This window comes from Pezoporus flaviventris, unplaced genomic scaffold, assembly GCF_033815535.1.
Source record: "Pezoporus flaviventris isolate CSIRO_AGI_PZ_B2104156 unplaced genomic scaffold, CSIRO_AGI_Pfla_v1 ptg000013l, whole genome shotgun sequence".
NCBI classification, from domain to species: domain Eukaryota; kingdom Metazoa; phylum Chordata; class Aves; order Psittaciformes; family Psittacidae; genus Pezoporus; species Pezoporus flaviventris.
The window spans coordinates 19,967,622-19,980,789 of NW_026892561.1; the positions used below are offsets into that span (position 1 = coordinate 19,967,622).

The following is a 13,168-nucleotide window of genomic DNA, read 5'->3' on the forward strand; positions in this document are numbered from 1 at the left end:
AGCTTGAGATGATAAGCAAGGCTCACGAGGGGCCAGTGTGGACTTCTGAAGTACGGCTAAGCAAAGCTTTCCCCGAATATGCATGGGTAGTCACGGAGTGGCGTGACAAATCTATGTACTGGGCATGGGGAAGCCAGAGATATGATATTAAGCAACCACAACAACCTTACCTAAAGGGAGTACGGACTTCCAGAAATAATCTGTGGGGAAACCCTGACACAAACAGCATCTGCTGCAAGAATAAAACCTTCTGCTATTCCCAGTCTCCTCAAAACCAAGGGGAAAAAAACCCAACCCTAACATCCCAGGCTGTGCCTCAGGAAAACAGTGGAAGAGCCTTCAAGTATCAGAATAGCACAAGCTGTGACATCTCTGCTCTATAGCTAGAGCAGCGATAACTCATCTACAGGCAGATGTGTCTGGGCAGCAAGGCAGGACCACAAGCAATGGGCCACAAGAAGCTCTTCCAGTTCATAGCCCAAGCTGTTAATATCTCTGACACTTTGAATCTGTCCCCCATGCAGCCATGGATATCCCCTTGGGGGTCACAGCCACCAACATCACCCCCACTGAGGCACTGCTCCAGTGGAACCCACCATTGTCGGAGGTGGAGAGCTATGTCCTCGTCCTCACCCGCCACACAGGTACGCTGGGGCTCCGTTTCAGCTCACCTTTATCTCTTCTCTTTGGGAGGGCAGCAGCTGGTGTGCAGCAGGGCTGTACCCCATCCCTAGACACCAGCTCCTCCCTTGCAGGTCCCATGGCAGGTGCTTTCCACTGCCCCGCACCAAGCCTCTGAGCATAGCAGTCCACACATCAGGGGACTGGGACCCTCCCACTTTGCTGACTGGCCCACCAGCAGCAGCCCAGGGGCAAGCAAGTACCCATCCCACAGAAACCCACATCTGAAGGGAAATCAGGCAAATACAAGGATTGGGAAAAACAAGATCATCCTTCTGGCTGAATGCCACCATTACAGCTCAGTTGCTGTACAGTAGTTCATGGTGTTTCAGCAGTAGAAGGGCTTTTGTTTGCAAAGTCATAGACACACTTTGGAGAATCACCTGGAACATCTACCCTAACATATCTCTTTTGGCTTACAGTTGCAGGAGAAACAATTCTCGTGGATGGAGTCAACCAGGAGTACCAGCTGACCAACCTCCTACCCAGTACCACCTATACAGTCTCTATGTATGCCACCCATGGGCCTCTCACCAGCCAGACTGTCAGCACCAGCTTCACAACTCGTACGTAGAACCGCTGCCTGTTACGTGCTCTCAGCCATTCCCCAGGAAAAGCAGCCAGCAAGGCTGAGCCAAAGCTCTTGTCACATACATGTTTGTGCAGAAATAACTACAATCCAAAAGGACACCCAAATACCAGTTTGGGGCACAACAGCAAGCATCACCCATCATTTCCACTCTCTCAACATCCAGCCACCCCTTTTTTGATTTCCCCTGGATGTGGTTTCCCAAGAAGATCCCTGACAAGGTCTTTTTCTTGACCACGGCCATAGTCCAGAAGAGCACTACAACCCATTTTGTTTACAAGAAGCTTGACAGGCCCACAGAACATGAATTTCAGACCCATTACCCTTCAGAGAGCATGCAGATAGAGGAAGACTTTAAGAGGGTTTCTAGAGGCTGGGGGTCGTGATGAGGTCTGGAAACTGAGAGTGAGGATGGACTCTGGGCTGTAGCTTAGGGTTTCAAGGTTGAATTTCAAGTGCACTGAGTTGGGATGCAGGGCTGGGGTGGTTGTATGTGAGAACTTGCACTTCCCTGGGTCTCTATCCATCCTCACAGTTTTGGATCCTCCAACAAATCTGACTGCCAGCGAAGTCACACGACGAAGTGCCCTGCTTTCCTGGGTGCCTCCCGTGGGAGAGATGGAGAACTACATCATGACCTACAGATCCACGGATGGCAGCTGGAAGGTGAGTGACTCCTCACAAAGAAAGAGGGTTATTAAATCAGGGAATAACATAATTGCAAAGAAATTAGCAAGGGAAACCTAACAAAGCAAAAGAATGATCATCACTAGGTCAGGGAGAGACCAGAAGGGCAGACTCTACATTCTGCATAAGCAATATTTTAAATGAACAATTGGAAAAAGCAGGAAAAGTTTGCCTAGGGCCAAATATGCACACCTGCAGGTCTGGGCAAAGAGGGAATACCTGCAAAGTTTGCAGAAACAGGGGAAATTCACAACTTGTGAAAGTCGAGCAAGCTGAGGCAGGAGAAAATTATCCCACAAACAGAGATGCTAAAAATGCTGTTTGCCCTTCTTGCAGAAAGGCTAGATAGGTACAGACAGCTAATTAATCCTGCAATACGATATATCTGATTATTTAATGAGCATGTCCATATCTACCTGCCTGGAAGAGCTGCTACAAACACTATCAGAAATACGTCACCACAAACGGTCTCATTTCCTTTGCTGGTGTGACTGGCTTGCAGTGGCCAGAGGATAATAGCTTTGCAGAAGGGGTTCAATAATCTCTGTGACATTGGCTGACAACCAGAAAAATTAATGTGACAGGAACTGACGGAGTCAAAACCAGCTGATAACCAGGTTTGGCCAGCTCTACTTCTTGCAATGCTTGGGTAATCAGTCATGCTCTGTCTTAAGGGCACGCAGATCCCAACAGAGCTGGTAAACAGAGCACACAGACTGCAAACATTCAAGTCTCCTGTGACCAAACCAGCTAGCTTTCTCCTACTAAAACTATTCCAAAAAGCTGAGTATATTCCTTGACCTCACACTGATTTAGTTCAGGGTGCAAGCAGTGATGAAACAGGACACCACAGGACACCACTGGACACCACTGGACACCACTGGACAGGCACTAAGGGCTGCAGTAGTTTGTGGCTTCCCTTCCCTCCTCACTTGCTCTTTAGGCTCCCCATCGCTTTTCTCATCTGTTGCTCTTGGTGTCTACCTCCTTCTGGGACCCATGTACAGGAGCTGATTGTGGATGCTGAGGATACATGGATCCGCCTGGAGGGGCTTTCTGAGACCACAGAGTACACTGTGCGCCTGCAAGCTGCCCAAAATGCCATGAGGAGTGGCTTCATCTCCACCACCTTCACAACAGGTGAGAACTCACATCGCATCCTCTCAGCCAAGTGGGGCTTAGTCCCCATATCATGCTGGTAGACATGGACTGCTTCTAAGGGTTTTTCATCCTCAGGCAGCATTTCACCGTGATACACAGAGAGGTACATTCATCGCCATGATGCACAGTGCTGCTATGCTACAAAAAGTTAATGTCTGAAGGATCTGTAATAGAAACACAAGACTCAGCTGAAGGCAGAGATTTGAGCTTCAAACCAGGCACCCTGTACCAGACCCTTTGCCTTGCCCTGGGCCCTCCTCACACCTGTAAGCAAAAGAAGGAAGGACACACCACAAAAGTTAACAACACGTTTCAGCAGTGCTCTTGAAGTGACTGAGGAGAGACCCAGCTGGTGTCTCCAAGCTGTGGACATGGTCTGATCTTTCACAGATATCATAGAATCATAGAATAATTTGGTTTGGAAAGGACCTTCAAAGGTCATTTGGCCCAACCCCCTTGCAATGAGCAGGAACTTCTTCAACTAGATTAGATTGCTCAGAGCCTGGTTCAATCTGACCCTGAATATTTCCAGGGATGAGATATCCCTGGAAATATCAAGCAAGTGCATCTCCACCACCATAAGTGGAGTCATAGCAGAGCCAACACATCTGCATAAGTGTGGTCCCACTGATGTTATTTGACTGCATTATTCCACCCACTTCTAATTCTAGAGAAGTCATGATCCACTAAGGTAATGGGGGGAACAGTTTCCTTTCCAAATCAAAGAGTGGGCATTCACCACACCACAACCCTCACAGACATAGTGCTTACACTTGAAAGAATGAAGCTTGCATGAAAATGTCACCTTTACCCCTACCCTTTGCAACTGTTCACATTAGAAACCATGCAAAGCATATCATCCCTCACCGTCTTTGAAAAGGTTTGCTAGGCCAGGACACTTAACAGACAGAATGCATTTTGTTCAGGGCTGAATCCAATTACATTTCTCATGGGCTTTAAAAGCACTAAGAAGCCTATAGATGGTGTCCCCAAAATTCATCCTATCTGTACTGCCAGTTCAATTAAGAGAGTTTTCTTTGAACCTGCTGAAGATACACTTCCCTATCCCAGTTACATCCAAAGGTCCCTTCACCTGCTTTTAAGAGATAATAGAAACGATGTACATCAACAACAACAAAAAAAGGCTCTTCTCTAATGCATCTACAGATCAAGCTTTCCTGTTATTCTTGTCTTTTACATGGGCACATAATGGCAGTGAAATTCAGACAGGTGATGGGAAAATGCATATAATCTTTGAGGCTGTTCCGGAATCAAGGATGAAGCTGCATGGGGCTGGCTTCTCAGATGGGATAAAGCAGCAGAAACCCACTCACATCAGGCAAGGAGAGCACTGTTTCCATTGAACAGAAATGTCTGACCTAAGCAGTGTTAGAGATACCATTGACAGCTGATGCAGCATCCAAATACAGGTTTAATTTCCTTTTAAGATTAAGATAGGCATCAGCAAGACACCAGTTTCTCCCCACTTTCCCATATATCCATGAGGCAGAAGCACTCAGGAACAATCACCAAGGCAATGAGATCAATTGACAGCATCCCTCAGCAAAGAATCAGGGTCTGGGATTCACTTTTCTATGGCAGTGTATCAGGGCACCTTGCAGGGAATATGGGATTGTCTTTGAGAAGACAAACAAAAAAAACAAAACCAAACCAACACACCCCCCTCACCCCCCCACCCCCAAAAAAATACAAACCACCACAAAAATAATTGAAAAAAAAGCTTAATTTAAATTGTTTTGCTTCTTTCTGCTCACAATACACATCCTGGAGTTCTTCCATTCCTTCTGACATATTAATAGCTTGCCCTCTTTGTTCCATGTTTGCATAAGGTTCTCAGGGAATTGTATACAAATGGGACAAAAGGAAGAAACAGATACAGTATTTATAATTTATAGTGGTTTGAAATTTCTTTCAAGGTCTCCTTGGCTCTTAAAGATATGAATATAAATTAAGAAACAAGTAATCTCCACAAGAGCTCAAGGGAGCCTGAAGTGGTTGTCTTTGAAGCAGTTTTCATTGCTGGATATTATAAAATGCAAATGCTGTCTCACCAGACCTTGTGCTACGGACTGCAGAGATGGTAAAAAATAAGGGACCTTCCACATTTGGACAAAGCAATGACCTTAAAGTCTTCAGGTGGTAAAGGTAGGGGGAATGCACTCAGATGGGAAATAACAGACAAGGGTCTGTATCCTAGTCCTACGTGGTATCACGCAGTTGTGACAGATGCACACAGCGCATCATTCACACCTCAATGTATAACCAAGACAGCCTTGAAAGCCACATCTATATTGCTAGCCCTGCACTCATTTACTCCATCATCCATACACACCAACAGCAAAGAAAATTACGTATTTCCCCCTTTTGCATTAAATGTGAAAAAAATGAACACAGAGTTGACATCCCAATACTGCTGGGGTCTTGCAGTTAAGACTGTCTTAAACTCTGATCCCCAAATGAGATGTTTCTTCACTAGAGGACACCTGGAGCATAGCCACAAATGCCAAGCTGCCCATCTCCAGCATCTTGCACAGCCTAATTCCTGCTCAGTTTGCAAGTAACAATTAGCCCAGCTCAAGCCCACCATAATTTTCAAAAGCACGGATCAGAAAAATTCCCCTGGAATCAGTAAAGTCATAAATCTTGTTTGGAGTTGGCAATCCTGAGGGGAAAACAGATTTCAGTATTTTCACAGCTGTCTAAATAAGCAGTTGCCAGCTTCAATTCCAGGGTTTCAGGCACAGTGCAGAAAGATGCTCCAAGAATTGACATCCTTCATCATTTGTAGTGATGTTACCATGCACCTTCCCAATATAGGGCATATTGGAAAAAAATTCAGATATGCACACATTCCTTTTTTACACTAAATTGTCTGATGTTGTTGGCAGATGTGAAGTCCCACCACCTTGCAGAATAACTTGGGATGCAGAGGCCGAGTTAGATCTTTCATGGATCATAACTAGCAGGGCCCAAGCCATGTCAAAAGGGTGTTGCTCCACTTAAATTTTGCTTCTTTTTTTTTCAATCTTGCAGGTGGCCGTGTCTTTGCTAACCCTCAGGATTGTGCCCAGCACCTGATGAACGGAGACACACTGAGTGGTGTGTACACCATCTCCATCAATGGGGAGCTCAGCCAGCGAGTTCAGGTGTACTGTGACATGACCACTGATGGAGGTGGATGGATTGTGAGTAGCCTTGCAGTTGTCCTACACATTGTACCCATCACAAAGTAACCAAGCCCCATCCTACCGGCACAGCCAAGCACCACACTGCGTGGGAATGACAGCAGGCTTAATATCACACGCTTCATTTCCCACGACATAAGGAATGGCCCACGCTCCAGTAATAATAGTTACTCTTGGAGAAATGCCCTTTGATTTATTTGACATGTTTGCAGTGCTTCTGGAGAGCACAATCTGAGAGTGAAGCTGATTTATTGTTCTAGAAATGAAATTAATGGCCGGTAGCTTTCACAGGGAATGATTCACACTGCCTGCAGTAGAAGGGTGTCAGGCATCACCCCAATTGAGTCCGCACAGAGCATTTTAGAAGCAAATGCTTGTTTGGCTTTCAAATTGCACAAAAACTGCTTGTCTTGACATAGATGGACTGACAGCATAAGTAAATAGTGCTCTGGTGCTTTGATTTTATTCATCTCAAATGCTTATTTACATGCACTACACAAAACTGCACTAGATGTATAGCCAAAACAAAAAAAAAAAAAAAGGGCTTTCTCAAATGCTGATTTCTAGCATGGATGTTATTTTAGCCAGCAAATTTTCCTCCATATCACTCTGCATCAGTGCATCCCCTTGAATATCACAGAAAGAGCCAGCTGAAAGCAGAATCATGAAACCAGAAGCACCATGCTTTGCACAGAGCAGAAAGCTTGAAGGCTGATTCCTTCCTATTATAACATTGATTTGCCTTGAATATCATCTAACATCTCTTCAGTTTCTCCGTCTGCACATGAATTAACTGCATAGCTACAATGAACCCTAACTGTATTGGCATTGCAATTTTCTCCCCTGAAAGGCGCAACAGAAGGACAAAGTATTGTCTTTATTTTGTGCGTCCAAAGCCTGGTGAAGGTGTCCCTCCTCTCCTTCACACTGTTCTTCCCCTGGCTTTCCTCCACTGCAGGTCTTCCAGAGGCGGCAGAATGGGCTGACGGATTTCTTCCGGAAATGGGCAGATTACCGGGTTGGTTTTGGAAACCTGGAAGATGAGTTTTGGCTGGGTATGACCTTTACCAGCTGTCTTTTATTGACACATCAAACCTGAGATCCCTGTGCACCATGCTGCTCACCCATATTGGCTCCCTGCCTTTCATCCCACTCGTCTATGCTCTTCCTTAGAGTTTTCCTTCCATTCATTCCCTCTCGTTCACATTAGAAAGTCACTCATAGGCACACCACTTAACAGTGCATTTTTAAGGCCAGCAGCTCCCTAATTTGCTTCTCTAGGAGAGAAGGGGGGATGCTGTGAGTTTTCATGGACCAAAACCCATCATCCTCCTTCAGATGACTACAGGTTGCATTGGTGGCATCCGTGGCTCATGGACCTCACCTAGCCTTAGCCAGCAAACCAGTTGCCTAGAGAACGTAGGAAAGGCATGACTGGGATACCCAGCACATCTCTGAAATGGAGTGTGCTCTCCCAAAGCCCAAGCATGAGCCAAGGCCAGCTCTGCAGCATAAACACACTCTGCCTTATATGGGAGTTAAACAGCAATATGAGAAGCACCAGGGCTCCACAGCTGAATGCCCCCAGCTTCAGCAGCGTGTAGAAAGCTGAACCTAGACCTTGAACCCAATTCTCATAGCCATGGGGAGGTGAAGCTTGAGTGGGGACAGAGAGCTCAGACCCCACCATTGCCAAGAAAGGCAAAGACTTAACCAGAAGTGCTGTTGATCTTTGGCTACTTTCCATGTTCTCATTTCCCAGAGCTGTTTTATTTGCCTAGAGTTTTGTTTGCTCATGGAATAGATCCAGGAACCAGGTCTTACTGGGTGTCTCACTGCTTGTCTCACCAGGTTTGGACAACATCCACAAGATCACGTCCCAAGGGCGCTATGAGTTGCGCATAGACATGAGGGACGGCCAGGAGGCAGCATATGCCTACTACGACAAGTTCTCCATTGGGGACTCCAGGAGCCTGTACAAGCTGCGAATTGGGGACTACAATGGCACTTCAGGTACAACCTTATTGCTACCACATAGCAGGTGAATCCTGCAACTGGTGGGTCTGAAACTGTAAAGAAAATCCCAACACCAAATGTTATTTTTCTGGAGCAACAAGACACAAACTAACAGCCCTTTCTGGCTTCCTGCAGTCCATCATGTAAACCAGGCTGATAAATCACACTAAGGACACGGAATTTTCCATTGGGGATTAGATATTTAATATCAGAGGCATTGCTGTTCAACTAAACAGGTCAGTCGTCAGAGGTGTCATCTTGCTTGGCAATAACTGCAGCTCGCTATTGATGCCATGCTGGAGGGTGTATTTATTGCCTTCTCTCAGCAATGGAAAAAATCTGAAATCCTCTGCATCATTTCCTCATGCAGGGGCCGAACACTGGCTAGTTTTGCAAGGACACTGTCACACCTGCAGTGCTAGGCTTTGCCAACCAGAAAACAGTGGGTGATGGGTGATTGATGGAGTGAGGGTACAGTCGTTTCCTCCCCAAGTAGGAGAGAGGGGTACAGCTTCAGCCCCTTTAACTGGGATACACATGCCCACTGCAAGCCTCCATGATCCAGATAAAACTTCACCATGTACTTCATGTACTTAACAAGGAAACCCATACCATATAAAATGTAGGAATTTTGGTCTACAATACCTGGTAGTTGTCACTGGAAGAGAAGTGACAGAGATCTTGGTTGCATGCAACACAGCACTTGCTCTGACCTTAAGTCCCAGGGCAAAAGTCAGCCAACCTGTTGCCAAAAATGCCAATAACAGTGCTGCAGACATCAGTGCCTTCCCTTCCCTATGCAAGCTCTTCTTCTAACTGTCCAAGCAAGGAGCTTCTACTCCACATTGAGCAAAGGGAGCCAAGACTTGCCATATGGTTCATTGATGAGAGGTTTCCTAGCATACCTCTTGGCAGCTGGACTGCACACACCTAGCATGGATCCACTTCATATTTTCTTAGCGACCACCAAGGAGCATATTAAGAATGCCTCCTGTAACTACATCACTCAATTGTAACAATGACCATATTTCACTTCAGCTCTTCTTTCACCCCAAAACAGCTCTCTTATTCCTTAGTAAGGAGGTGAGATGAGGCTGGTGTGTTTGGTGTAAAACATCACACGTCTTCCAAAAGCCTCTTCTCCTTATGCAAAGAGAGAAAAGAATGCCAAGCATCTTGGTTCAAGAGACAAATTCTTGATCTCCTTCAGGAGAAAAATTTCCTCGGGCTAACAGGAGGCAAGGAGACTGAAAGCATCTTGAAGTAGAGACAGGTTTCAGGGAATCAGGGATGCCCAAATCTAGGTTTTAATTCAGTTCTGAAGCACTGAAATTCAGATTCAAACCCATATGGCATTTTATCTTCCAAGCCCAAGCACCATCTAAGATTTGCTATGGACTGTACTGATCCTAAACCGACAGCAGAGGACCTCAGATGAACAACTGTGAGCAATTCCAGTTAATATTATTCAAGACCATCAACTGCTTGAGCTGTTGATTGGGAGGCTGCCACAGATAACAGAATATCCTGATTTCCTTGTGAAAAGACCAGATGATTTGGGCTCCATCATATCCAACATCACGTCTTTCCACAGGGGACTCCCTCACCTATCACCAGGGTCGCCCCTTCTCCACCAAGGACAGGGACAATGATGTCGCTGTGACCAACTGTGCCATGTCCTACAAAGGGGCCTGGTGGTACAAGAACTGCCACCGCACCAACCTCAATGGCAAGTACGGAGAGTCCCGGCACAGTCAGGTAAGGGCAGAGCTGGGCTGAAAGTCCTCAGCATTTCTTCTAGGGGTACGACCAAGAACAACAGGAAGCCTAGGCTAGAGCTGAGGCTGTGTGGTTAGTGCACCAGGGTTAGGTGCACTGGTGGGGTGACCCCACACCAGCTGAAGCAAAGGGGACCACCTTCAAGTCATTTAGGCTGATGCTTCATGCTTCACGCTGGCTGCCATGGTCATTTACTGTGGCACCTTATTACATTATATTAAAAAGAAGAAAAAAGCATTGAATTTGATCAGGAGCCTTTGAACAGTGGGAAAAAACAATCAAGCCATAGCAGCAGCAATGCTTCCTCCTGCTGTAGCAAGTTCTTCCTTATGGCTTTTTTGTAGCAGTCAACTTTGTTTCCTTCCTATCCCACTCTAGTTTCTTGTTTGGATTTTTCTTTACCCTATGCCTTTCTCTCCCTCCTACCAGGGGATTAACTGGTACCATTGGAAAGGCCACGAGTTCTCTATCCCCTTTGTGGAAATGAAGATGCGACCTTACAACCACCGTAACATCTCTGGGAAGAAGCGACGATCCCTACAGCTCTGAGGGAGCTGAACCCCCTCCTGCCTTCCACCATCTGACCTTTTCTGTCATTTGTTTGTATTTTATAATATGAAAAGGGGGGGAATTTACTACTCATTCATCTGAGATAGCAACCTGCCCCTCACGAGTGCTGGAGGGAACCATGGCACAAGCAAAGGCTGTGGGAAAGGAAAGACCTCATTGCTTTGCATCTTTCCCAGAGAAATACCAAATTTCCAGTCTCCCTACCCCAGTACTCTGACCCTTAACACAAGAAGAGAGAGAAAGAGACAGACAGATTTTTTGATATTTTTTTAAAAGACATAGAAATCCCCAGCAAACCCTGTTAGAAATGTCCGGCATGGGGCTCATGGCAGAAACCTTCCCCACAGGGACCTTTGGCACCCCAGTCATGGCCAGGGACACCCATCCTCTTCCTGCCTCCCTGTCCCCTCCTGACAGGGAGGTCCCAGGCTTCAAGCTATCCTGCAGACACCAACTCTTCCAACAGGCAGAGGCCTGTCTCTCCTTCCAGCCTGGTCATCCCTCCCCTACTTGCAGGCACTGTACACATGGAGACAAAAAGAGGATAAGCCAACACAAGGCTCATCTCGTTCCCAGTTTTCACAAATCACACAGGAGGGTTTGGTGAACATCTGCGTAAGCAGGGAAACTTTAGAAAGCCCACATCCCAAATGTTGGCCCCACCACAGCCAAAGCCATCTTCATGTACATGGAGCCTAGGGGAACAAGAGCTGCTCCACCAGCACCAACCTGCATCATCCACTCTGAGCTGAACTCATCCCACCCCAGGTGCATGACAACTGCCTGGGTTATGCTGAGCTTCATGAAGAAGAAAAGAGTCAAATTAGGTCTTGAAGTCTAGGGCCCATTTCCTCTGCTATTTTGACATTTCACCACACTGTCTGTCACTGAGGTCAGTGGTCCCAGACCAAGGAGACTCAGAGAAGAAACAGCAACGAAAAGAGGTATCACAACTGCAGCCCAGCCTGAAGCTAGCAGCTGACACAGCTCAGGTGCTCTTGTTCAGGGTCCTCCATGCACACAGGGAAGGATGATGATGCAGCCTACAGAAGACAAGCGCAAGCTAAGAAATGCCTATTCTCTTCCCTCTCCCCAAACCATCCCTCTTTGCCACCATCACAAGAAAGACACCAATCTCAGTGCCTTGGTATCACCACCTCTTTAATGGGAAATCAACTATTTCCCCTTCTGGAAGGAATGCTTGGTCTATCCATTCTGGAGCACTTCAAGAGTTCGCTCCTGCCATCCCTAACTTCTCCTGTCTTAAGAAGATGGACCCTTCAGATAGCTCTGGCTGCACTCTGTTGTCATTGACACCACCGACACATAGCCCAAACGACAACTGTGCTGGAGTCACCCCTCTGCCAAGGACTCTGAACAATGCTGGGCATTGTCACTGGCCTGGTCTCAGAGAAGGAACCTATCCCCACATCCAAGAACAATGCAGCTCATCACTGGGTTCACAGCGGAGGGAGCAATACAAATGCTAAACACTGCTTTTTGATTTTATCCAACTGAAGCTGCTTTGTCTCAAGAAACATCTTCCAGATGGCAACATAAAGGCATCTTTGCAGTAGCTTATAATTCAGGCCAGTGTCTCTTTCACGGCCATGCTCCTGGATTTTCTGACATTACTCACCATGGCTGCAAAGCTGAAGAAGGGCATTAAGGGGGAAAAGCAGCATCCTTGTCTATGCCATCTGCTGGCACACAAAATCATAGCTAACTCCAAGGTCATGATTAGATAGAGGGTGCAGCCTTTCAAGTAGTCAGCTTACAAGCTGCAGTCTGACCAGGAGGAAGAATGTTGTAGCTCAGCAACATCTCGTATGTAAATGAGACATCTCACTTTCCATCAGCATCAAATCATGCAACAAGCCAACCAGTTGAGGAACAGGTCAGTCAGAGAGGCTACAGATAATAGGATCTCTTGCAGGACATGGCCAGTGTCACACATGGCAGCATACCAGGCCTCCTGAGCAGCCTGTCCTGTTTCATATCCAAAAGCCAACAAGAAGCAATGGAACTCAGTAAAACCTATGAAGCACCCAGTAGACCAGCAGAGTAATATTTTTCCCAACATCGCTAACAGTTTATAGGGAAGAAGTGTCTTAACAGAAGTACTACAGTGTAGTGGTTACACTACAGTGTAGTGGTTATAACTAGAAGCAGACATTGGCAGTGGATGGCATTCATCGCTGGTCTCGGATGGTGCTGTTTGCTTACCTACCCAGATGAAAGAAAGATACATCAGTGGAAACACAGGAGCTCATCATTTGCAATCAAGTTGAAGGCAAGAAACCTCTTTTAAAAAGTATGAGTCAAATAGAAAATCAAAACATGCCAAGCTTTTCCAGGACATTCAAAAGAAGATCCTCAAAAAGGCTGATTCATCTCTAAATAGATTTACTGACATGTATCTCTTCCTCCTTGCTCATATCTGTCATCCTTTTATAAGTCCAGTAACTAGAATGAAAGG

The 13,168-nt window shown here is 46.2% G+C and overlaps 1 protein-coding gene across 1 annotated transcript in view; it reads left to right on the plus strand.

The window, feature by feature from the left end:
* TNR (tenascin R) overlaps positions 1-12,823 on the plus strand; it is a 74,612-nt gene extending 61,789 nt beyond the window's left edge. Inside the window, exons 14-22 of the mRNA XM_061452043.1 lie at positions 525-644; positions 1,104-1,247; positions 1,806-1,936; positions 2,965-3,097; positions 6,173-6,324; positions 7,283-7,379; positions 8,176-8,337; positions 9,935-10,098; positions 10,549-12,823. Of these exons, the coding sequence (XP_061308027.1) occupies positions 525-644; positions 1,104-1,247; positions 1,806-1,936; positions 2,965-3,097; positions 6,173-6,324; positions 7,283-7,379; positions 8,176-8,337; positions 9,935-10,098; positions 10,549-10,668 (1,223 nt within the window). The 3' untranslated portion in view covers positions 10,669-12,823. The remainder of the gene's footprint in view (positions 1-524; positions 645-1,103; positions 1,248-1,805; positions 1,937-2,964; positions 3,098-6,172; positions 6,325-7,282; positions 7,380-8,175; positions 8,338-9,934; positions 10,099-10,548) is intronic.
* The last annotated feature ends 345 nt before the right edge of the window (positions 12,824-13,168 follow it).